The following is a 24,781-nucleotide window of genomic DNA, read 5'->3' as shown; positions in this document are numbered from 1 at the left end:
CCTTTGGGAACTCTACAGCCCTCACATATCTCACCACAGCACAGCAAAGAAACTTGCTCATGCTAAATGACACACTGGGGTATCAGAGCACCAATTCAGGAGGCTCCACACCAATGTTCTGTGGTAATATCCCCAGCCCTGCCTTCTTCTCCATCCAAATAATCTGGTCTGTCCTCTCTCCTGATCTGTTCTTATGGAGCTAACACATTTTTAATTTTTAAAATACCTTTTTTCTCTTAAACACAGAGGTAGAAGCCTCAAGTGTGAGTCTTTCAAGCCCTGAAGTGTGAGTCTTAACAAGACACAGGATGACAACACGCATTAATCTTGTCAGAGGACAGATATGAACAATATTACACTATAACTACAGCTGCTGCATAGCCCCAAAATTACATAGGCTAATATTAAGACATGGAACAACTGGAAAAGCTTAAGTTAGAACTAGGAGGAGTTCTGGAGGGTGACAAGAAGAAAGGTGGTAAAGCTCTGATGTTAAAAGCAGTCATAAGAAGAACAAGTAGCAAGATAGACACAAGCAGGCAATGCAGAGTCAGGAAGAAAGCTCAGTGTGACTTTGCAGGGCACCAACAGTGACTTGAACAGGAAGGTGTGATGCAGACTGCCAACCTCAGAGGCAAAGTTACAGCCCAGCTCCTCATGCTTGACATCATCATAAGACAGAAAGGTCAAGACTTAGAGATGAGGCAAGTAATATGGTCTAAAACTGAATTATACCCCCACAAGGAGATAATGGTTGACAAACCTGAAGAGGGAAAGAGATAAAGAGCTGGAGTCTGCAAGTGGGAAGGCAGTGCAAGGCTTGAAATAACATCATGTCCCCAAACAGGCTCTCAATAGGCACTACAAAAAAGGCACTAGAATCAAATGACGTGGCAACAACCTAGCCCTTCCTATCAGAGTAATTCCAATTCTAAATTTAGCACTGTTTTAAGCCCTGAATGAAAAAACACAGTACTTTTGTTTATTTGGGCTTACAGTGGGCATAACTCATCTCTATCAATGAAGGAGGAAGCCTGATTTAATTTCACTGATGATGGCTGTTTAGCTCTTTTTTTCATATCCTTCCCTCTGAACGGACAAGCAAAATTTCACTCACAAATGGTTTGCTCAGAACTAAACAGAACATATTTGGACAGAGAAGGTACCCAGCTTCTGAAACTTAGACAAGCAGGAATTTAAGGAAATCGTACCCAACAACTGGACTTCAAAGCCACCACCTCCTTATTTTATCTAAATACACAGTAATGTTTTCTGTTTCCTGGTGGTAGATAAAGCACTGTTCCTACAATCCCAATCAGAAACTAAAGCAAATGTAATCTTTAGAAATGCTCAGCAAGTTTCACCCCCAAAGATTTTGATGTTTCTGTTCACTTTTAGTAACAAGATGAGACAGAACTTTTAGAATAAGCCAATTCCAGAGCAATGCAGGATCTAATACATGTTTTAGGTTGGCTGACAGAAATAAGAAAAAAGTGAAATAGAAACAAAGGTATCTGAAAGAAAGGTCCTAAGGGTTTGAAGATGAGAACCCTTCCAAGATGATAAACAAGATGCTGTTCAGAATATGAGCGATGTCTCCTGCTCAAAGATATCTCCCACCCAGTTTCACAAACAGACAGCAGACCCTACAATAATAAGAAAAAAACCTCAAAACATCCAGATGAAGAAGGAAAATTTATTTATAGGTATACTTAACAGAGCTAACATACCCCTCAGAATGACCTCAAACACTTTGCACAAATTTGCAATGAACCGCTAAGGTCCTAAAGTAATTCCCACTTTCAGCTGCCTAGTTTTTGCTTGGTAGAAACAGACCCTGGAAACATTTGGAGCATAAGAAATCCATGTGGGCATTCCCTCCCAGAGCATAATGCAAGCAACCATCTACAAACTTGTCCTGTAACTCATGGTACAAGTGGACCAAAGGCATCTGGGTTAACAGTGTACACCTTAACCTGCTTTCAAACTTTGGGTGATACAATGCAAGACAGAACTCTGACTTAATGGCAGTGTGCTTGACCAACAGAAAAGTCTGAAAGAGAAGAAGCATTCTGCAGATTAAGGCAACTCCAAAGTATCAGGATGTGGCTGGAACAGACCTCTCTGCAGAGGCAAGGCTGCAGTGAGAGCACTGACTCACATGCTCTGTTTGGAAGCACAGCCCTCAGTGCTCCAGGCCCTGTCCCCTCTCATCAGCTCTGTGTGAACCCTCCCAGCAGAACAGCTCACACATTCTGGAGAAGGAACTCAAACTTCTTAGGATGTGCAAAGCTAAGGACTGCTGCAGGGCAGCAATGAAAGGGCCATGTGCTTGAATATCCTGTTCCTATTCACACCAGGAATGTGAATACCTGGGGAGAGAGTGTAAGAAACACAACTAACAGGATGTTCCTCTTCAGCACATCCCCCAGTCAAGGACTCAGCTGCCCAAGAATCTCACTTGGCTTGAGCTGCACTGACAATGTCCCTGTTAAGAGTCTGTACTGGGCAAATCCTCTGTGAATCTGCCTAATCCCACTTTGAACCAATTTACACTTTGGACCTCCTAAAATTCCAGTAGGTTTTAAGTCCTGCAGTTTAACATTCAGGTTTTAGAAGTATTTTCCTTCTGTTTATTTTCAACCTTGTGCAGCAGAGCTCCGAGGTGATACAGGGCAAATGAATGCCAACTCTTGATATATTTAAAAGAATCTGGAAAAGCTGATGGAGTTAAGAGTTAAGGCTGGACCCAAGGTGATGCTGACAAACAGTGTGAGTGGGAAAGCACAGAATATCCCTGACAATGAATTCTTTATAGTGGCTTTCAACTACCAGCTGATAAGAACGAGGAAGGAGGCTCTCAAAATAGGAAAGAATGGTATTTTCCAGTTCTGTGGGTTGCTCTGAAATCAAACTCAACCTGAAGAAATTAGAGCTGCTCTGCTGCAGCAAGGTAAGAAGCTCTACTTCTGTCTGCCCCAGGCAGACAGATTTGTCTGGGCCTTCTGTTGAGCTTCACAGTGAGTTAAGCTGCAAACAGAGCGTGCTCTTTATCTCTGGGAAAGTCTTTTCTCACTTTCCACAACAGAAACAGAATAGCTTATTGTTTCTGGCAGATGCTGAAATGATCCACCACAAGTCATCACCTCTCTTACTCCAGGACCAGCTAATGCACAGCTCAGTCACTGGGGTTTGGTCACTGGTTTGCTCAAAATCTTCTTCTTTTCCAGCCACATAACTGGCAGCAAGGAGAGTGCAGCGCAACAAACCAAGAGGAGGCAGTGTGCTGAAATCCTGCACCTAGCAGCACATACAACTGCTCCATCTGGGAACTCCTCACCTAGGAGTACTACTTCCCTGGAGTATCCAGTAAGAGATAGATGTTTGGGAAGTTGAAGGAGCAAAGTCCCCGGCACAGCAGCCTGCAGCAGAATGCTTCTCAGGCAGCAATAAGCATTTGCAAAGGAGCGATGGGACAGCTGGGGGTCCTCCCCAGGAGGGCAGGACTGGCACAGAACACGGCACTGATGGCCAAACCCACCTGTGACCACCAGACCTGCCCAAGAGGGGCACGTGGCATCTTCTCTCAGGTCTGGAAGCTCAAAGTGCAACATCTCTGCCAGGACACTTAAGCACATCCTGGGACTTTATCCAGCTTATTAAAGACATCAGTGGTGCTGTAACTCAGGTAACCATTAGCAGGGGAATATGTGGCCTACCTACAGAAATGAGGATCTACCATCAAACATTTAATTAAAAACAGACAGCAAAAAAAAAATGCTGCCGTTACTCCCTCCTGATGAAGAGAACATCTCAGAAGTCTTTACAGCCCACAAAAAATCCCACAGCCATGCAGTTACTGCTGTCCTTTGGCAAAGGAACAGGAACTGCTTGGGTGCCTGTCCTGGACTTCTGTTCATGGATGTGTATGCAGATTTTCAACACTTTTGAAGGCTGAAGGATTATCTTTTTCACTATTAGAGATAATCTGAAATATTAAAATAAATAATAACTACAAAAGACACTTAAATGAACATTTCAGCCACCTCCTATCTAAATGGTCTGTAACACCTAAGCAGATCTCAGGAAGAAGCTTCTATTTTTTTGTGCCAAATTTTTGAACCAACAGTAACACTCCACCTAGTATTTCTCAACATAAATAGTGTAAATACACAGTTCAATGAATAAAACATTAAGAAAGTAATATCATGTCCTACCAGCATGGTTTTAGTCAACATATCTTCATCAACAATATTATGCTTTGAGTGGTGAGTACAGCAGAAGCCAACTTCACTGTGACTTATCTGAGTTTATCTGGACAGCTGACAGCATTCTAAATTCAGGCACTGCAAACCTTTATTACATATTGGCTAACTCACTTCAACCCAAATGAATTTACAAACAATCACCAGTAAATTAAGCACACTACTGTGGACCATGTTCCAGTCCAGAAAAAATTCTCCAGAAAGGAGGAGAAAGTTTTTTGTTACTTACTTGTGTTTGTGGAGAGGCAGCTCTCTGAGCTGCAAACTGAAGAGCACAAAGCCCCCTTGGTGACATTCAGTACAGTGCTACTTGCACACTGTGCCATCTTAGACCATCGCTGTCTCATTCTTAGCTACTGTCTACAATTGATAACAGTCATTGGAAGAGCTGAGATGTTTCAAATTAAAAATAAAAATCTGACACAGTAACACAAGAATCCCACTGCTTTATTAATCAGCCGTGGTTTAAAGAACACCCTTCAGAGCTAAACCTATTTTGTTCCTTGAAAAGAAATGGGAGAGATGTGATCCATCTCAAAAAAGTCCCAAAGTAAGAAGATCTACAGCAGACAACTCCTTGGAGACACAGAGATGCACTCAAGGATGCAAAAATCTGGAAATCAAAGCCCATAAACACATGATTAAACTGACCATGGTATCTGTAAACCCTCTGGGACTTGGAGGCTTTACATGCAGTGACTCACTCTAAGTCAGCCACAGCTCCTGTGGTCAAGTCCTTGCGCCTTTCAGGGAGGGTTTGGTGAACATTGTCCCACCTCCAAATGGATGATTGGCTCCCAACCAGTGCAAAGGGCAGCAGCTTTCACCACATCCCCTCCAGGCCAGCCTCCAGTGTCACTGGGACTGTCCACACAACAGTAACTGGCACACAGGGAAAAAGGGCCTTTCCAGAATTTCACCAGCAGCACTGAGACTCCAGCAATTGTTTTTTGTTAGTCCCAAAGCCAGGAGAGCAGATCACCACTAGATTTTCCTACAGCAGGAGCCCAAGCTCAGGGCTGCAGGCCTCAAATGAAGTATCACTGTCACCCTGAAGCCAGAAAATCCTCCAGCACTGAGCAGCTGGTGCTGTAACACACAGCCATGAGTCTCCTGTAAATTCCTCAAAGGCAGGAACAACCAAACTGGATTTTGAGTTTGCATTCCAGAAACTTCACCTCGGCTTCAACAAAGTGCAAGAAGGACAATTTTCAGAAATCTCACAGAATTGCCTGGAATTAGGTTTACCAGGAGACTCCCTGCAACACTTCAAATAAAACTGACAACATTCTTCAATCTCAGCATTATCTAATGCTAACCATAGCAGTAAATGCTAGGACAGGCAACAGGAGCATCCTCATCCATCCAGAATGCCATCCTGGCAGCAGTTTGAAATGCCTTGGATCCCCTCACACCTCCTAAGACCAGGATCTCCCAAAGCACTGAGTGTCAAGGCTTTGCAACAGAGAAAAGAGTAACAAATCCAAGTACACCCTCAGCAGCAATGCTGTATGGAGAGCAACTCAGCCTCAAGAACCAACTCCACTCAGCCATCAAGTCCAAGAGAAAATTCTCCTGGTGTTTGTACAGCCAAAATAGTGTTAAATGCAGGGCAAAGGGGTGAGTGGATAAAAAGGCTTTGGAAGTACTATCGGAAGCACAACAAAAAAGGCTTGGAGGTACAGCATGCTTGAGCAGTGTGTCCAAAATGCCTTAATGATATCAAGACAATTATTTAAAAAAAAAAAATAGGAGACCCAGAAATGGTAAAAACCAGATGGTCATCAGGTCTGTCTACCTGTTGCCCAAATGCTGCAGGAAGGCATCAGAACACCTGACAAAGTGTCCTGGCACATCCCACAAGCAGCTGGAGAGGACAGCTGCAGGGACAGCAGGTGACTCTCCAGAGGAGTGCTGCAGCCTGGGACAGGCCACAGACTGCCTGGAGGCCCTCAAAACACAACTGGACATACCTCTGAACAAAGCCTCAAAGTCAGCTTTGCCATGAGCAGATCAGAACGACCAGACACTCCTAGAGGTCCCTTACAACCTAAATCTGTCTGTGGTTCTGTGAATAAACCTTACTGCCCAGGGAAAAGAAAGAAAACAAAAGGGCAGAGTCTCTGAGAGGATGTATCTTCGAAGGCAAAACATGAAATTTTCCTTAAGAGCCCTGCAGAGCCAAAATACTGGAAACACAGTGAGAGCTGTCTCCTTCACCTCACTTTCTGCAAGGTGCTGGAAAGGGATCTCAGTGCTGGGAGGCCTCAGCTCACATGCAGCTCTTCAGAGTGGCCCTGGCAAGGCTGTGTTGAGCAGAGCAATATCTCAGCCCATCCAGAGACCAGCTCCTCACCCTTTGGGCTGCCCAGGGCTGGGCCAGCAGAGCAGGCTCATGGCAAGGGGAGAGGAGACAGCACCAGAGCCCATGGCCAGCAGGGCTGGTGAGGATGGTCTCAGGCACTGCCATTCCCTGACCTGTACCATCTGCAGAGAGGGAAGTTAATAAAACACGACTGAGACTAAAATCCAGTCAAATCCTTAGCACTGCCTTTGCTAAAGTAACAAATGCGTTGTCACAGCTGTAGCCTATTCCATGCTTCCATTGGATGGCTTTGACCACAACCCTTCTGCAGCAAGGCTTCTGCCAGCACATCTGTGTCCATCACAGTTGTGCCTCCCAGCATCACTGACCACAAGACATCCACAGAGTATCATACAAGGGGCTTTGCCCCCAAAGTGAGGCCATGGGCTCAGCCTGGGCCCTTCCTCTGGCTGCCAGAGATGAGGGAGAATCTGGTGTTACTCACTGTCATCCTCCAAAGCAAGGGCACTCACAGGGAGAGGGATGTGAGCAGGTGCAGAGAGAAAAAGAGGTTGTGCAAATATGCACTATGGAGCTGTGAGGCTCAGGTTAGTCATTACAGCTCTGTAGGCTGTGGATATTCCTTTCATAAGGTTGAGCTCACAATAACAACAGGGCTATGCTCTTATCACCAGCTTTGATCCCAGGCTAGGCAGGGTTAGGTGAGAAAATGCAGATTAAAAGTTTTCTTGGGGATTGCAGCTGCAATGAAAAGGAAAGAAGCTACAGCCTAGAACAAAAGCCATACCTGGAAGCACAGCAGGAGCAGAGGAGAGCACAAATGAAGCAGCTCTCATGCTCATCAAAAGAGACTCCAGGAACCATCCCTCAGCACTCAGTTGAAAATCCTACCCCCCACCATCACCTGACACGTCCAGCACTGCCTCTGCCCACACAGCATTTCTGATGCCAGGGCCTTTTCCCATGCTGGGCACACAGCACAGCCATCTCCCTGCCTCGCCAGGCCTGCCTCCACCTCTACCAACCACACAGGAGGTGCCTGATGCTTCCCAGGGCACCTTGCTGGCCACAGCCACCCTGCCCACATGGGGAGGCTTCAGCAGCAGCCCAGGGCAGCGCCAGCGCCTGGGGCTGCACCTGCCTCTCATGGAGCCAGATCCTCGAGAGCAGCACAGGGTGCCCAGGGCCACACATCCCCTCCAGACCTTGAGGAGGCTGCAGACTCCCCCACACACAGGGAAGGCTATCACAGAGGTTATCCAGTTCACAGAGCAGCAGCTGTGAACCCCACAGACTTTGCTCCTGCGCGTGGTGACAGCACCATAAAGGCAGAGCCCCTGGGGACACGGGGAGAGCCGAGTGCCAGGGCAGAGCTGTGGGGCAGAGGCTGCCAGGGCTGTTTGCTGTCCCTGCTCAGCACAGCCCCTCAGCAAGGACAGGCCCCGCTGGGCTGAGCGCTCAGGGCCTGCGGGAGCCATGAACCCCGGGCCCAGCCTGTGCCCCATAAGGGCTGCCCCCACACCTCCCTGTGCCAGCCCACGCCGGGGATGGGCCAGGCTGGGGCTCCCCATCCACCGCAGGGGTACCCAGAGACCGCCCCCCACAACAAGGCAGGGATCTCGCTGGGGTCTCCATGGAAGCAGGCTGGGAATGATGGGTCAGGCTGGGGGGTTCCCCAGCCACAGCGGGGGCACCCAGAGCCCAGACCCCTCCCCAAAATGCAAAAGGGTGGCACGATCTCCCCACTGCAGGGGGCACGGCGTGGGCTCTGCACCAGGTCGGGGATGGGGCTCACATGGGGGCTCCCCATCCATTCCGGGGGACTCCAGAGACCACCCCTCTCCAGAGCGAGGGCCCAAGGGGGTCTCCATGGAACCGAGGGGAGGATGGGGGCCAGGCAAGTGTGCTCCCCAGCAATACCGGGAGGGGTGTAGAGACCACCGCCTCCCCCGCACTGCAGAGCAATTCGCATTGGACTGGAGCTGCAAGGGGTGGGGGTCAGGCTGGGGCTCCCCATCCATCCCGAGGGAGGCCACAGCCCAGATCCCCCATAAGGGGCGAGGGTCGCACAGCGCCCCCCCCTCCGGGACCCGCCGCAGGGCGCCCCCAAGCGGCCGCCCCGGGGAGGGGGCGAGCGGCACCGGCCACGCCCCCTCGAGGGGCGCCGGCCACGCCCCCTCCCGCAAGGCGCGCACCCCCCCCCATCCCCGGGGGGCTCACCCACCCCCCCCCCACCCTGGGACCCGCGCCGCACGCGCCCGCCCCGCCCCCTCTTCGTGGGGCCCCAAGACCGGCCCGTGGCCCCATCCGCACCTCCCGGGACACCGCTGGGGCACGCCCGCGGCCGCCACCGCTCGTACCTGGCTCTCCCGGTGCTGCGCCGCCCGCTCTACCCAGAACCCGGATTCGGGTCGCGGCCCCTTTAAATGGAGGCGCCGCTCGGAGCCCTCAACGCGCTGCCAGCCGACGGGGGGGCGGCGGCGGCGCCCTATTGGCTGTGCGGAGCGAGGGACGCGCTCTCATAGGCCGCGGTGGGGCCGGGGCTCGCGAGACTCGCTCACGAGCGGCTGCCGCGGAAACGCGGAGCGGAGCCCCGAGCTCGGGATCGGCGCGACAGCCCGGATCGCCACGGGCGGCTGGAAATCCTGGGGCGGATCCACCTGGCGGAGCGGGTCCCGGCGGGCGGGCAGCACGGAGCCGGGCGCGGGCGACAGCCGCGGTCTGGCGGGGCACGGCGGGGTGCGGGGGGGGAGCACGATGGGAGGCGCGGGCCAGAACGGGGCGCCCCGGTTCCCGCCGGTGCCCACGCGGCCACCCGCAAAGCGCGGAGCGGATCGCACGGAATGGGCTCGCCACCCCGCTCCCCGCCCCCCCCTTAACCCTCTCGCTGCCGCCTCTCCCGGCCCCAGCCCCGCTGTCGTCCCGGGGGGTCCGGTCCGGCCGCACCGCCACGGCCTCTACCTGCACGCGGGGGGACCCACCCGGCAGAGCTCGGGCGCCGCCACCGCCTCCCCGAAGCTGGAGCGTCTCCCCGGGGCGGTGAGTGACAGCGCGGCCGGGCGGGGCTTCCGCGGGGGCCCGGGACGCGGCACCGCCCCCGGGAGGGACCGCCCGGGCCGGCGCCCCCCATTCCCGGCACCGCCTCCCCCCGGGATCCCCCTCCCGTGCTCGGGCTGCGTTCCCGCACCACCGCGCAGAGCCCGGCGTGCCCTTCCCCGGCCATGACAGCGCCCACCTGGCCTCGCCGCCCGCGGCTCCCCCTTCCCGCCTCCATCCGTGCCCCCCACGCTGCTCCGCCCCACCGGGCTTGTCCCCCCCTCCCCGGGGGTCCCCTGCCGGCGGGACCGGGCCCCCTCCGGCTCAGCGGGGCAGCACCCAGCTCTCGGCCTCCCCGCTCCACCGGGGGACTCTCCCATCGCTCCCGCCCCCGGGAACCTGCGGTTTCCCGGCCCGCGGGCACATGGGGGTGCCGGGGCTGAGCGTGGGCTGGGAGCCGGGGGCACAGCCGGGAGCGGGCGGCGGAGCTGCGGGAAAGCCGCGGGCGCTCCGCGAGGGCTGTGAGCCGCCCGGGGGTCCCGTGCCCGGGAGCGGGCTGGCCGCGGGCGCGCGGCACCTGCGCCGGTGAGGCGGCGGGGTTTATTGCAAGGCGGTGAAACGAAACCCGCCCGAGGCACGACACGACTGCGCTCCCAGGGCGCCCGGTGCGCTCCCAGGGGCAGGAGCCGCCTTCCTCCGCACAGCGGGGCAGCGACGGGAACGGGCTCCGGGCGACGAGGGGGAGCCCGCGGCTGGAGGCGGCAAGGAGCGGGCACGGGGATGGAGAACACCTAGAGGAGACCGGATCGGCACAGGCCGGCCCCGCGGCGCTGCCCGGCTCCGGTGCTCGCTGGCCGGGGTGGAGAAGCCAAGGCCGGACCCGCCCCGGTGCCGTCGGGGGGCGCGGCGGGGCGGCACGCGCTCGGCGCCGCCGCTGGCCCTTTAAAAGCGCGCGGCCCCCGCGCGCCCGCACCGCGCCTGCGCGCCGCGCGCGGGGCGGCTCGCGGCGCTCCCTTTGTCCCCCGCTCGCCTCTCACCCAAGCTTGATGCCCGCCGCCGTGATTGGCAGCGCGCGCTGCCGCTCCGTTGACCAATGGGGTCCGCGCACGGCCAGCTGGTCCCGCCCCACTACGGCGGCCTCTGTGAGTGACGGCGGGATTGGCCAGTTAGCGGCGCGGCGGCGGGCGCCAGGTGGCCAATAGGAGCTCAGAGAGAGGGGCGCCGTGTTAGGCTGCGCGAGTTCCGGCCGCGCGCTCTCCTCTCAGGGCCGCCGCGGTCCCGGTGCCCGTGTCCGTCCCGGTGTCCGTGTCCGGGGCCTGTGCCTGTCCCGGTGTCCGTGTCCCTGTCCGGTGTTGCCGCCAGGTGAGCTCGCGGGGGCGGTAGGGTCGCGGCTCGGCCCCGCTCCGTCGCCCCGGGGCCCGGCGCGGCCTGCGCGGCCCGCCCCGCCCCTGCACGCGGGGCCGGCGGGAGCCAGCCGGGACCGAGCTCCGGGCCGCCTCCCGACCGTGCGCGTGTTGCTTTTAGGTGGGGAAGATGCAGGGCAACAAGGGCTTCAACATGGAGAAGCAGAACCACGCTCCGCGCAAGCAGCACCAGCAGCACCCGCCGCCGTCCATCCCCGCGAACGGGCAGCAGGCCAACAGCCAGAGTGAGTCCCGGGCCCGCCGCGGGGGCCCGCCCGGCCCCGCTCTGGGTAGGCGCTGAGCGACCGCTTCGGTGCAGCGGGAAACCTCGGGTTAGCTGCGGCCCTCGGGCGTGCAACAGGTCTCGGCAGGAACAAAAGGAACCCGGTTTTCCAAGTTTAAACAATAAATCCTTAGGTTCCCAAGCAGGCTGCAGCATCTCCTGCTAAATCAGTTTTTTCCCCTTGTTGGAGGCTGCGGTTTTAATTGCGCCTGGGTTGTATTTGTGCGTTTTCTTTTGGTTTTCTTAAGTCCGCTCGTGGGTACGCGCGAGTCCTGTGGCGTTTGTTCGGAAGTTTTTGTGTTCGTGAGTTTCTTGCGCTCCCAAAACCAGGGCAGGCGATATAGAAATTCTTTTTCCGAAAATCCCAGGGAAAGATCGCTTACAGTTTGAAAGTCAGTGCGTTCTTGACACTGTTATATTCTTTAAGCGTCGCGAATATAACGAGCTCTGTCTTTCATTGTCTGGTTCCTGTTTTTTCCCCGGGCATAACAGATGGCTTCTCAATACAGGTTTTCTTAGGAAGATAGAAACTTCAGAAACTTGGTTGCTAGAGCAATTACTAGATTGTACAGAAGTAAGAATCGGTGACGATTATGTTGTAGTGAGAACGTTGTTGCAGCGTTCTGCAGGCGCCTGTTCAGACTGATTTTCCTTTGTTTATAATGAGGAACCGGGAGATGCCCAGCTTTACTCAGTATTTAATGCCATTTGACATTGCCGAAGCCGTTCTGCTCCAGCGGGTGTCCGGGTTTTCCTGGTCAGTGTGGAGTGTGCTCCGGAGCGGGGACAGAACGCGTTAATGGCTTCAGGGGCCTGAACCGATCTAACCTGGTGGTTTAGAAGTGGCGAGACATCTCCGTTAGCATTTTTGGGGAGGGAAAGAGTGCTTTAGTTTTATTAGATGTGGATTTGTTGGGGGATTTTTAAGCTTGGATGTTCAAAAACAAAAATGTGTAGAACTCACCTGTGTGCTTTGTGTGATTCCTCATAGTGGAGGTTTTTTTTGTGTCAAGGATACCAGGCTGGTAAAAATCCGGCATGTTTTTGTTAAGTGGTGGAGTTGAACAGGCTCTTTATCAGTTCCCAGACAATAACAGAGCAGAGTGGCAGAGCAGCCGGTTCCAGTCAGGTTGAAAACAATAACAGTACAGCTGTACTGGGGAATTCCCACAGGAATCAGCTGCGAGTGAGTGAGTGTGTCTCACTCTCCTGAGGCAGAACAGAGGTACTCTGTGTACCCCTCAGTGTAACTCTGTGCAAGTACCTCGTGTTGTATCCACAGCCCTTCAAATCCATCCCCAAATACTCATGCTGTGAACAAGGCTGAACGTTTCACTCCTGCACCTTTGTGAAGTAGATAACTTACTCTCACTGCTCTTCTCTGGGCACACTCTGACTGGTTATTTAGTGTTGGCCATGGAGGTGTGCTTACTCCTATCAGAGTTGTCCTTGCATTGTCTTTTCATGGACAATTTTTCTCATTTATTGCCCTGTTTTGTAACTGCAGTCAAGCCATTGATGTTCACAGTTTATTTCATATGTGTGACCATGACTTGTGTCCTCCTCTGCAAAGCAAAGGAGTTGCTTTCTGTGCCCTGTAGTCCTGTGTGGTTAAGTTCCATGTGTGTTTAAGAAAATGGGGCACAGGGTGATAAAGTGATGCTAAATCCACCCTGTTTCTGGCACATAACAGAGCTCTCAGGCTCATGCTGGACTCTTGCTGAATTAAGGGTTAAAGATTGTATATGCCTGTGGGGATTTGAGAATGTTACTGTTTGTGTTTATTTCTGTTGGACAGCTCAGAAAATATTTTAACCTTGGACTTGATCTCAGAGGTCTTTTCCAACTTTAAAAATCCCTTCTAGCAGAACTTACTGAATAGGGATTTTTTTCCCTGTAATTAATCTTGTGATTTTTTTGAGGGCTCATCTATATGGCAGAGTGTTATTTTAAATTTTGGGTTGGTATTTTTCCCCACTATTTTAACTATTCCAGCCTTCTCTTCAGCTTGGAAACCCATACTCTGGAACCCGTCTCACAGAATGACAGCTATCTTAAATGTTAACTGTCTGAATAAAATTTCCTCTTATTTTCGTATTTTTCTAGATATCTGGAGTTGGTTTTGTGTGTTTTTGAGTAAAACTCTGTTTTCTGGCTAAACTGTGGCTTTTCTGTAATTATTTGTGTTGTAATAGCAAAATCCTGTGTTGTGACTGCAGTTGTTTTTTTTTGTGGGCCAGTTACCTTGACCAGATCTCAAAAAGTTTGATTGAAATATTTGATGTTATTTCAAGCTGCAGTGTGTTGTTTCCTCCAATTCACTGGTGTTAATGAGCACTGAGGTTCAGTTTTCTTTAAAAAAGCTATGGGACCAGTCTGAAATAAAACATCAAACTCCCTTTTTGCTGGAGAGATGGCTGGAGAGGTTTAAGACCAAAATGAAGGGGTGTGTTATCTGTATTATCCTGTGTCTCTGTGGTCACTGTGATGAAACCTAATAAAATTTATCCCCCCAACTGTAGAGCAGCTGTGTACCTTATTCCCCTCAGATGAAGGCCTGACCATTGACCTGAAGAATTTCCGGAAACCCGGTGAAAAGACCTTCACCCAAAGGAGCCGCCTCTTTGTGGGGAATCTGCCCCCTGATATTACAGAGGAAGAGATGAGAAAGTTGTTTGAGAAGTATGGCAAGGCAGGGGAAGTCTTCATACACAAGGACAAAGGCTTTGGTTTTATCAGGCTGGTGAGTGACTTGGCGCTTTGGGGAGTTTTGTGGTGATGGCTCACAATGGAGCACTGTTGCTAATTGAAAGTTGTGGATGTTCTGATGTCTTGCTGATTACACCTGCTGATGATCTCAGTAATCTGGAATATGGGATTAGCTTCCAAGTGGTTGGTCTAGAGCTTGTTCTTAAGAGAGATGTGAATTTAGGCAGCTTGTGGAAGGAGTTATGAGAGATCTGATAAATTTATTCTGAAATCAGCCGGTAGAAAGCAGAAAAAAACTCACATGAATGTGATGCTATTATAGCCAAAGTGAACTTTTCTATTTCTGGAATATAGAATTCCTATGGGCATAGTTTGTCATGCAGCATTTCTGGCATGATTAATGCTCTTGGGCTAGGGGATCTCTAGATGATCACATTGAAGTGTTTCTGAAAGGGAAGTAGCTACCACCATAGAGTGGTTCTTAGATTTCTGTGGCTCATGCACCACCTTTGTGAAAGCCCTGAGGTGAGTGGATGAGGTTTCCACAGCCATATCTGGGCCACTTTTGTGTAGTGCAGCTGCTTGGGAGTTACTTAAGTGACTGGAAAGGTGTGAAAGTGGCATAGAAGGTCTTTCACAGGTTGTCATACTGTCAGCATTTCCTTATCAGACTTGGTTAATAGATTAATCTTGGTTGTTTTTTTAAAAGGTATTTGTTTTTTTAAAAAAGGTGCTTTGTAGCCTTAATATAATTGTGTCATTATGAAAATGTCATTGTTTGCTTAGTTCATACTAGCTGTTGGACTAAACTTAGATATTTGTTATATATTTCTCACCTTCCCCACCCCCAAACCCTGGCTGTTCAGTCATTCATGATAAGGAATAGCTGTGCTTTTTGGCACGAGGATCATTTATTTCTCTCAGAAGTTCTTGCTATGGAGAAATAAGCTTGTGTTTAGTCCTGTGCCTTTCTGGGAGCTTTAATGCAGCTGTTCTGTCTGCAGGAAACTCGCACCCTGGCAGAGATTGCCAAGGTGGAACTGGACAACATGCCTCTGCGTGGGAAGCAGCTCCGCGTGCGCTTCGCCTGCCACAGCGCCTCGCTGACAGTCAGGAACCTGCCTCAGTTTGTGTCCAACGAGCTCCTGGAGGAAGCCTTCTCAGTGTTTGGCCAGGTGGAAAGGGCTGTGGTTATTGTGGATGACAGAGGACGATCCTCTGGGAAAGGCATTGTGGAGTTCTCAGGGAAGCCTGCTGCTAGGAAGGCGCTGGATAGATGTAGTGATGGGTCTTTCCTGCTGACTACGTAAGTGTGCCTGGGACAGGTGCTCTGCATGGGCTGGTGAACGTTGGTTCTGACACCTCAGTGGGACAGGTGGGGCATGAGGTGGTGGGGGAGAATTTTATTTACCTTTGTTCCAACAAGAGACAGTCTGTGCTGAAGTTCAGGTCTGAAAGCTTTCTTCTGGGAAGCTGCTAGTGGGGTAAGTGCATAAAACTTCCCAATAAACTTTTTCTCCATAAAACAACCTTAGGGCAGTTAAAGCAGCCTTTAAGAGCAGGACCTGTTTCAGAGACCATCCATATAACTTGTTTGGAAACAAAGTGCAAGTGTTTTAATTGTACACTCTGGGTCACTAAAAGGGAGAGTCTTCTCCACAGGGTGGAATGCCACTGTGAGCATGGGATCTGTTGGAGAGGCTGCTCACATAGATTGGATTGTGTTGTAATGGAGTTTTCACCATTATAAACTGTTTTCCCTGTGCTTGAATGTAATAAGGCAGAAAATCATGTTCTCATAATTATATGAACTTGCTCAAGCAAATGACCAATTCCAGTTGCATTCCACAAAACAGCTTGTTGCTCTGTTAAGAGGGAGCCATTTCTTATCTCTTAGAAAAAAATTACTCTCTTTTGTATTATGCTCCTAGAATTTGTGACGAGAACACTTCCTGAAATGGAGCTGTATTGCTCATTTTTAAAGTAATTTTTAAAGTTTTGTGCTTCTCACCTCCTGTGGCTCTGCAGTGGCACAGCTATACACAAGCACATTCAGTTTCAAAAAGCAGGTTTTGTTTATTTCTTTTTTAATACCTGTTTTTCTCCCTGATGCTTCTTGAGCATAACCAGCATAGTGAGTAGTGCTCTACCAGGAGGATTATTGTTAGGGAGCTTTTGCTGGTTCAGAAGTCTATACCTGAAAGAACAATGCAAACAGATTTTTAAAAGTGATTTTTAAAACTAATCACTATCAATGCATAGCTAAGGTTAACATTCAGTCTCTTTATAGCTATCAGTACATTGGGTTTTGGTATCTAAGACTGCAAATAATTCTGTTGTTCTTTTCTAGTTATGGTTTGGTTTTGATTAAACTTGTTCTGGTTTGTCCTAGTTCAAGACAGGAAAGCTAGATGAACTGTTTGAAATCTGTTCATGTTAGAAAATAAGATTATTAATAATGGAATATGTCACAAAGTGCAAAGCTGTATTATGGATCTTGAGCTGAGGAAATGGATTTTAGCCCTCCATATCCTGCCTTCCTGCTGGAGCCTGGGTGCCCATTGCCAACTTGGCACAACAGGATCATCTGTCTTCATTTCCCCAGCCCTGGCACATGGGACTGGGAGCTCATGGGGAGCTGGGGTGCTGCTTTTGCTGAGGATGAGCAGTGTCAGTGCTGTGCTGGAGAGCTGATTCAGAGGCCAGGTCAATACTTTGTTCTTCATGCAGAAGCCAGGGAGAGAGGAGCACACATCTGCAGTGTCTGCTCTGAAGTGCACCAGTGGATTCCCTGGGGGGTAGAAATTCAGACGAGGGCCCAGTGGACCTTCCTAGAGCACTGTTGCCAAGCAACAGTAGCACATGGTGGCCTCACCAGCACAGGATGACTGGATGGTGCAGCCTGCAGCCTCCAGTGAGGAGTGTGTGGTGACTCTTTGCTTTAGATAGCCATGAAAAGGCACAGATGGCTTGTGCCACTCTAGAGACAAGACTTCATGCTGAGTAGATCTTACTGGAGTGTGTCAGGATTCCGGTTAAGCTGTTAATTTGAAGCAAGTAACTACAAATATTATTCTTCCAGTACAATTTTGATTTGGATTAAACAAGGATTTTGATTGACAGTTACACTCCTATTCTAAAAAAAAGAAAGAGTTCAAAGTGATTCCTGGTTTCACTTTGGTTGAGATCCCCAGCTGCTCTGAGTTTCTGAGAGCAGTGCTAAAAGCAATATAAGTTGTGCTTTCCACTTCTGCAAGCTTGTTCTTGATTTTTTTGTCAAAGCACCTCACTTTTTCTTTACAGATTCCCTCGCCCTGTCACTGTGGAGCCCATGGATCAGTATGATGATGAGGAGGGTCTACCAGAGAAACTAGTCATCAAAAACCAGCAGTATCACAAGTATGTGCCTGGCCTGCAGCAGGAGAGGAGAGTGCCTGTGGGCTAGTGTGTCTTAGAGGGGTGGCTCATCAGTGCTCATCAGGTCCTCCTTTTTTTTCCTTAAGTGTGACCTGACTTAAGAAGAATTGCATTCACTCTTCTCTTGCCATGATTGGCTGAAAGAAAATAGTGATTTTTGAATCCACACTGCTGGATAAGACTGGCAGCCTTCACATATTTTCTATAAGTCCATTTCGGTTGTTGGAATAAAAAATTAGGTCAATTTGATATAACACAGATGACATGAGATTCCCTGGGAAGTATTACAGAAAGCCTTTGTATGAAACACTTGAATCCACAATAGAAACTTGGGGAATTATATGAGTGGCATTAGGAGATTGTAGAGCTATCCAGGTATAAGACCAGAGTCTTAGAGGGCTCCCCAGTCAGTATAGGTGGAAATCCTGTGATCTGAGCAGTTGGCATTGGCAAACCATGTGAGCTCATGAATTTTTCAAGTAAGGAAGATGAGAGCTTCAGGAGGTGGAATTAGGAGTAGTCCTGTTCTACAGGTGCAGAGTGAAAATAACATGCACACTTGGGCAGTGTTTGTTTCTGGAGTGCATCTGTCCATAAGATGTGCAGCAGGAGCAAAGGCTGTTGCTTTCAAGGGGATTTCTAAATCTCTTCACCCAAAATCTCTTATGAAAGCAGTGTCATTGCTTGTTATGGAGGAGGACAGCTTCCATGCAGGAATAAGATGATGCCTGAGGAGCAAACCAACTGGTGTCTTAGGCACAGTTAACTGGGGTCTGCTATTGCATTTGACACACAAATGGAGCTTTCTTGGTTCCTCCTTGCTCTCCTGAAGCATTCACTAGCTGTTCATTGTCCGCCAGGGAGCGTGAGCAGCCTCCTCGGTTTGCACAGCCTGGCAGCTTTGAGTATGAATATGCCATGCGTTGGAAGGCTTTGATAGAGATGGAGAAGCAGCAGCAGGAACAAGTAGATCGCAACATCAAGGAAGCTCGAGAGAAGCTGGAGATGGAGATGGAAGCAGCTCGCCACGAGCACCAAGTGATGCTCATGCGACAAGGTACCAGCCAGATGGATAAATCCAGGGTGGGAGCAGGGCCCTGTGCTGTCCTGGAGTGGGTGGCTCAATAGATTGGCTAGGGACCACTCAAGGGGAGCTGTGGTGCAACCAAGCATGGTAGCAGCAAATAAATGGAATTCGTAACATCATTTAGGTGGAAAAGATCAGCAAGCCCAACCATTAACTTCCTTTCAGGTACTTGTAGAGCAGTAAAGTCTCCTCAAGTCTTTTCTCCAGGCTGAGCCCCTTTCCCAGCTCCCTCAGCTGCTCCCCATCAGAATTGTGTTCCAGACCCTTCCCCACTCTGTTCCCTTCTCTGGACACGCTCCAGCCCCTCAGTGTCTGTTTTATTGTGAGGAACCCAGGGCTGGACCCAGGATTTGAGGAGTGGCCTCAGCAGTGCCCAGGCAGGGGACAGTCACTGTCCTGGTCCTGCTGCCCCACCATGGCTGGGACAGGCCAGGTGCCCGTGGCCTCTTGCCCACCTGGGCACACCTGGCTCCTGTTGAGCTGCTGGTGAGCAGCACCCCCAGGGCCTTTCCCACCAGGCCCTTTCCAGCCCCTCTGCCCAGCCTGGAGCTGCAGGGCTTGGTGTGACCCAGGACAGGGCCTGGCACTGAATCTTGTTAGACCTAATATGGGGAGATGCTGCTGTATTGGTAAAGACTCTGTTACCTTTTTCTCTTCTATGTTATAGTTCTAGTTCAGGAATTCCTGAGAGGTGGCATGGGAGATGAGTCTGATTGTGTTTTTTACTGTTGTCTTACACAGATTTAATGAGGCGCCAGGAGGAGCTGAGGAGAATGGAGGAATTGCATAACCAAGAAGTACAAAAACGTAAACAGTTGGAGCTCAGGTAAGGGGGCAGGTTGTGAAATGCTGTGAATCCAGAGCAGAATAAAACACCTCTTCACTGCACCTGATTGTTCATTGTGACAATTTAATTGCTACCTCAAATGTGCCTGTACTTTGGGCTTTTTTTGTTCATAGGGAAGAATGTACATTTGGTTTAAGATGGAAGCATTAGGAGTTTCTTCCATTGATCAGTAGGTGCTTCTTCACATTTGTGTCTCAGTTAAGCTCCTTTAAATGAGGCAGATAGAAAAATCAGAATCTCTGCTGTGATTTAGTGGCTTCAGTGCTGTAGATTGGGAAATCCCATTCCAGCATCCTTGTTTTCATTTGAAGGTAACTTGGTCTCAGAGATTTCTCTCTCCATTGTAGCACTTCCTTGTCTTGGGGTTGTTTTGAGAAACTCCAGGAAGATTACCAGACTATTTGTAATAGAAGGGGATTGAGAGCTGTCAGGCTTGATGCACAATACTGCATGGAGGCTGCATGCATTTGGCAGCTGCTGTGTACGTAGGGTTGGAAAATACTTCTAAAATCATGGGTTTGGCTGTAAATCTATCAGTGCCAAGCCCACCATCAGTCCCTAAGCACCACATCTACACATCCTTTAAATCATTTTAGGAATGGTGACTCCACCACTTTCTGGGCAGCCTGATGTCAAATCTCAATTTTCCCTGGTGTGACTTGAGGCAGTTTCCTCTTGTCCTGTCACTTGTTACCTGGGAGAAGAGACTGACTCCCACCTGGCTCCACCCTCCTGTCAGGCAGTTGTAGAGGGTGGTGGTGTCCCCCTTGAGCCTCCTTTTCTCCAGGCTGAGCCCCTCCAGCTCCTTCAGCTGCTCCTCATGCGATGCACACACACAAGTGGGTTTTTTTTTTTCAAATGAGCTCTCAAAACTGAAAGTTTGAAGTTTAAAGTTTCCAATGAAGATCCATGAGGCAGCACTGCAGCCCAGTGATGCAGGTGGTTGGTGTTTGTTGTGCTGAGCATCTTGGACTTCGTTTGCAGGCAGGAGGAGGAGCGCAGGCGCCGTGAGGAGGAGATGAGAAGGCAGCAGGAGGAGATGATGAGGCGCCAGCAGGAAGGCTTCAAAGGGAATTTTGCTGATGCGGTACGAGTGCTTCTACATTTCCATTACATCTCCACACTCACAGTAGATTTTTCCCTTCCACAGCACAGCTTTCTGTGGATTTTCAGCTTGGTTGGAGGACTGTACATCAGTAGTGCAGTCTACCCTACATTATTGACTCCCTCCAATCTTAATACAGTTTAGCCTGGAAACTGTAAATCTCCCAGTTCTGTTCCACTGCTCTTCACGTAGGGCCCTTTGTAGCTGTCTTACTGTTCAGAAAAATGTGTGCTGACTAATTCTATTCTAACAGCAACACACACTGTCCTGAAGCACTGCAGCAGAAGGCTGTTATGATTATATGACTGGCAATATCCCTGGCTTGCAGTCTGTTTTAGTCATGATAAAATGATCCCAACTGAAGGCATTGCTGCAGCCATGGTATATGCTTGTACTTAAAAGTCAGTTGGTCGAGTATTTTTTTTGTAGTGTAACCTGGTGGTAACCTGCCTTTTAATAACAGTATCTCTAGTTCTACAGAGAAATGCCTTACAGTTTGTTTCCAGTCCCAGGCAGTTTCTGTTGTGGAGGCAGCTGTAGGGCTGTTCAGGTGGTGTAATGGCATTGATGCAGCTGGGGGTAAGTGTTCAATGCTTACTAGTGAAACTTGGCCTTGGCAAAATAGGTAAATGTGTGTCAAACCAAAGGGCCAAGAGCATGGCTGAGCCAAAAGCTGGAATATTCTCTTTGTGCAGCAGATATCCTGATTCCTACAAATAATACTGCCTTCATATGATGGATAATGGCACTGAGGCTGCAGATGAAAGTTGTCTTCACTTATCACTATTAAAAAAGTAGTGCTCTCACTGAAGTGCTCCTGATTTTGCAGTGAGAAAAATCTGTGATAGGTGTTTCTGATGCTTGGTTAATAAAAGAGAAATTGAGCTCACTAAATGGTATTTTAATGCAAGTGACCCAGTACTGTGTCTTTATGTAAGCTTGCATTCCTTTCAACAGGAAAAGCTTCTTAGCTGTGCTGAGGGAGTAGCAAAACTAATTCTGTCTAATGTGTTACTACTGCTCAGCACATCTTTCCATCAAGATGTCTTTGTTAAAGTCTGCATGTGCAGCTTTGCTGCTGGATGTTTTATTATAATTTTGAAAAACTACCTTTTATAATGAGATATTTAAACTAAAACCTATTGATTCAGCAGCTATCACATGAAGGTTGCTCCTGCCTTTCTTTGACATTTACCCTGGGAATTACTTTTCTATACATTATTCAGTAGTAAATCCTCAGAACTCTTTGAATTTGTATAATTACATTTTTAAAAGCCTGATTATCAGTTGAGATGAGTGTCTGTCTTTCCAGAGGGAGCCACCAGACATGCGAATGGGACAGATGGGTATGGGAGGTAAGAGTGTTCTTTGTTCCTGTGCATGTTCATTTCCTTACAAAATCTACCCCTTTTTTTAGTGATCTCATTTTATTGGCTTCTTATTTAGAAACTCAAAGTAATCTCCCAGGCTAGTAAGAGGAAGTATTCATGTGACAGGAAACACAACGTGCTGTAAAGCAAGATCAAGTGATTGTGACCTGATAGTCTGGACTCTGTCCCTGCATGGAGCAATGATTTGTGGCTCTGGGGTGATGAGCAGACCCCAGTCACTGTGTGTGTGTGCCAGGACTATTCCTCAGTTTTCTTTTCCAGGTACCATTGGCATGAACAATAGAGGAGCTATGGGTGGTACCAATGTCCCAGCTCCTGCACCTCCTGCTGCTGGTCCTGGAGCTATGATCCCTGATGGAGCCATGGGAATGGTAGTGTATCTCCATCTGCTTTTTGTGCACACCTCTAAAATGCAGATTATATTGTTTCCAGTATTAAGCATTAGCTGCTGAAGTTGAGGCTTATTTATCTACTCAGACCTGTTGCTTCACTCCTGCTAAGTTAATCTTGCCTTGGTACTAGCTGATAATTTTCAGGAGATTGAGCCAAGTGTAATAATGGCTTCATTTACTTCCAAGAGAGCTAGTGCTGAAATGCTTGTTAGAAAGCTCTTAGGAGTAATATATGGTTGTTTTTAAATGACCTAGTGGGAAGCACTCTGTGAAATTGAGAGGTTTTTGAGAGTAGATTCTTGTAGGCATAAAGCCAAGCTTTCAGGAGTGTTCTGTTCATCACCAGTTCCATAACCAGAAAAGGGTTATCTCCTGTTCTCATATGCCAGAATGAGTTCAGCCAATTTGCTTAGGAGGTCAAAAGCAAAGAATCAGTGGTGTTCATGCTTATCTGTTTGACTTTTTAAAATTTTTTGTATTAGATTTAGTTTTAGACTTTACCGCAGGGTTTTGCAATAGACCCTGACTTTTGTGGCATTTGTTATCCATCTCTGTCACACAGAGGATTGGCCCTCCTACAGTGTCAGCACTTCCAGTCACCAGCAGAAACAGCAGCAATCATAGTAAAGTTTGTCCTGAAAGTTCATCTTCCTTCAGTGATTTTTATGAACTAGTCCAATAAAGATTGCCTACAAACATTCCTACTCAGACTTCTTGCTCTTCTTGTGACTGCTATGACACAACTTATTTTTTTTCAATCCTAAATAACAGTTTTATTTGTCTAAAAACTTTTGTACCTAAGTGGTAGGGACAGCAAAGCAGCTGAGGCTAAGGGAATGTGCACTACACAGGGAAATTAAGGGGGAAGATGAAGCCAGGAGTGGAAAGGGAAGGTGAGTTCAGATGGCTCACCTGCTGCACAGCAGGACTCTGTATTCCTGACTGCAGGTTGTGTGGGGAAAGGAGCTTTGTTCTACAGTGGTGCAGGTTTGGGACTGTGGGGATGTTTTTGCTGGGGTGAATGTTTGCAGTGAGGTCAGCTGGAATTGTGGAATATTGGTAGAATTGCTATCAACTCAAACTGCTTTTAACTCCCCTTTGTTCTTCCTTGTTTTTCTTCCTGCATCTCCTGCGCTGGTGCTCGTTCCCAGACCCCACCACCGCCTCCAGACCGCTTTGGCCAGGGGGGAGCCATGGAGGGCCTGGGAGCCATGGGAGGGAACCCGCCCGCCTTCAACCGCGGAAACCCGGGCGGGGATTTCGGCCCCAACAAGCGCCGCAGATACTGAGCAGGGTTCAGCCATCCCCTGGACACGCCCCGAAGGAGGAAATCTCGGCAGGCCACACACAGGGCTCGACCTGGGGGGGAGGGGGGACGTTTTAAAGCTAGGTAATTAGGGCCTGTTTTGGTAAAGCCACTCTAGGACAAGGGGAGTGCAGTCTGACTGGTAAAGGTTTTGGAAAATTTCATGTGGTGCATTCCTAATTTCAAAGTGAAAAATAAATTCTGGGAGGCTGCCCTGGTTCAGTAACAGTAAAATCTTACAAGGACCCTAATGCCATGACCATTTCAGGTTTCCTGTTTGCAGCTGAAATCATGAGGCTAAATTGGATAAAATTTCAGTATGTCTTGGCATTTTTTTAGTGTAGTGTACCTTGCTTAAGAGCACGGGGGGGTCTCTGGAGAACTAGGGCAGCATTTGGGTACTTTGCAGCTCCCATGATTTTGTAAATTTATATAGCTCCAAATGATCCGTCATGTAGTGAATTGGAGGAGGTTTTGTTTGTTTCTTTTCTTTTTTTTTTTCCCCCCCCTCCTAACTTGTTAGTTACTCTTTTTACCTGGACCATTTGTTTCGTTGAAGTAGTTGACAGTCGTGCAGCCTGAAGGGCTGGCAGGTTCTTGTTTGGATGGATTTTTTTGATAACGTGTTGTATCTCTTTATTTTTACTGGTAGTAAAGTACAATCTATTGGATAAAGATACTGTATCTCATGCTGAAGATTTAACTGAAACAAATGTTTGTATAATCCTAACCTTGCCTGTCTTTTGTGTAGAAGTACTACAAGATTTTTTCATTTAGTGTAAACTGTTTGAACACAAACTGTAATTGTCCCACTAAAAAGTTTGAGTTTGTCTGAGGAATGTTACAGGAATGCATTATTAAAGTGGATTTTAAGCCTTTTTTATCTGGTGTCTTGTTTCTTCTTTTTTTTGTACTAATGTCTACATGTGAATTGAATTGAATGAAACTTCAGATTATGGTGTAAAAGTTGTTCTTGCATAGCCCTGTAAAGAGTGTTCAACCCCTGGGGATTTTTTTAGCAGTTTTCCTTCTCACAGAACAGAGTTTTATTTGTTGGTTGGAATGTGACCTTCAGCTTCAGCAGGTCAGAATGCGGAAAGGGAGCTGCTGACATACCTGGGATGTGTCTGCTGTGGTTGAAGGCTTGTCCGTGTGTCCTGGAGCTCAGTTCCTTTCTCAGGTGCAGAGTGCAGAGCTGTCTGTCTGTGCTCTGT

At 49.1% G+C, this 24,781-nt stretch overlaps 2 protein-coding genes across 13 annotated transcripts in view; one reads left to right on the top strand and one right to left on the bottom strand.

Annotated features, from left to right (window-relative positions):
• The window catches only part of ZMYM3 (zinc finger MYM-type containing 3), a 32,075-nt gene extending 22,428 nt beyond the window's left edge, over positions 1 to 9,647 (bottom strand). Inside the window, exon 1 of one of the 5 annotated variants that reach the window (XM_064713159.1) lies at positions 9,573 to 9,647. The gene's annotated coding sequence lies outside the window, so the exon portion shown is untranslated. Of the gene's footprint in view, positions 1 to 763; positions 1,208 to 8,951; positions 9,155 to 9,552 lie in introns of those variants that run through there. The other 4 variants (XM_064713160.1, XM_064713158.1, XM_064713163.1 and 1 more) reach the window with 4 other exon arrangements.
• On the top strand, positions 9,352 to 24,450 carry NONO (non-POU domain containing octamer binding). Of its 8 annotated transcripts, none has more exons than XM_064713164.1 (11): positions 9,352 to 9,630; positions 11,152 to 11,320; positions 13,836 to 14,056; positions 15,027 to 15,328; positions 17,326 to 17,421; positions 18,300 to 18,496; positions 19,268 to 19,352; positions 20,358 to 20,460; positions 21,791 to 21,833; positions 22,131 to 22,240; positions 23,413 to 24,450. In XM_064713164.1, the coding sequence occupies exons 2-11, from the start codon at positions 11,161 to 11,163 to the stop codon at positions 23,548 to 23,550; spliced, it is 1,455 nt and encodes a 484-aa protein (XP_064569234.1). In that variant the 5' UTR covers positions 9,352 to 9,630; positions 11,152 to 11,160; the 3' UTR covers positions 23,551 to 24,450. The 8 variants fall into 8 exon arrangements, with proteins under 8 accessions (XP_064569234.1, XP_064569236.1, XP_064569235.1 ...); XM_064713166.1 differs by having other exon boundaries at positions 9,354 to 9,630; positions 11,152 to 11,275; XM_064713165.1 differs by having other exon boundaries at positions 9,356 to 9,630; positions 13,863 to 14,056.
• Positions 24,451 to 24,781: the final 331 nt, after the last annotated feature.

Source organism: Zonotrichia leucophrys, chromosome 4A (assembly GCF_028769735.1).
Source record: "Zonotrichia leucophrys gambelii isolate GWCS_2022_RI chromosome 4A, RI_Zleu_2.0, whole genome shotgun sequence".
Classification (NCBI taxonomy): Eukaryota; Metazoa; Chordata; class Aves; order Passeriformes; family Passerellidae; genus Zonotrichia; species Zonotrichia leucophrys.
Note: the sequence above shows the minus strand (reverse complement) of the source record. Positions and strands in the feature narration are given on the sequence as shown.

Excerpts from the sequence above, each read along its gene's own strand:
- NONO (XM_064713164.1), top strand. The coding sequence starts at position 11,161 with ATGCAGGGCAACAAGGGCTTCAACATGGAGAAGCAGAACCACGCTCCG. Across the intron at positions 19,353-20,357 it reads CGTAAACAGTTGGAGCTCAG|GCAGGAGGAGGAGCGCAGGC; the intron begins GTAAGGGGGCAG and ends CTTCGTTTGCAG. Across the intron at positions 22,241-23,412 it reads CTGATGGAGCCATGGGAATG|ACCCCACCACCGCCTCCAGA; the intron begins GTAGTGTATCTC and ends GCTCGTTCCCAG.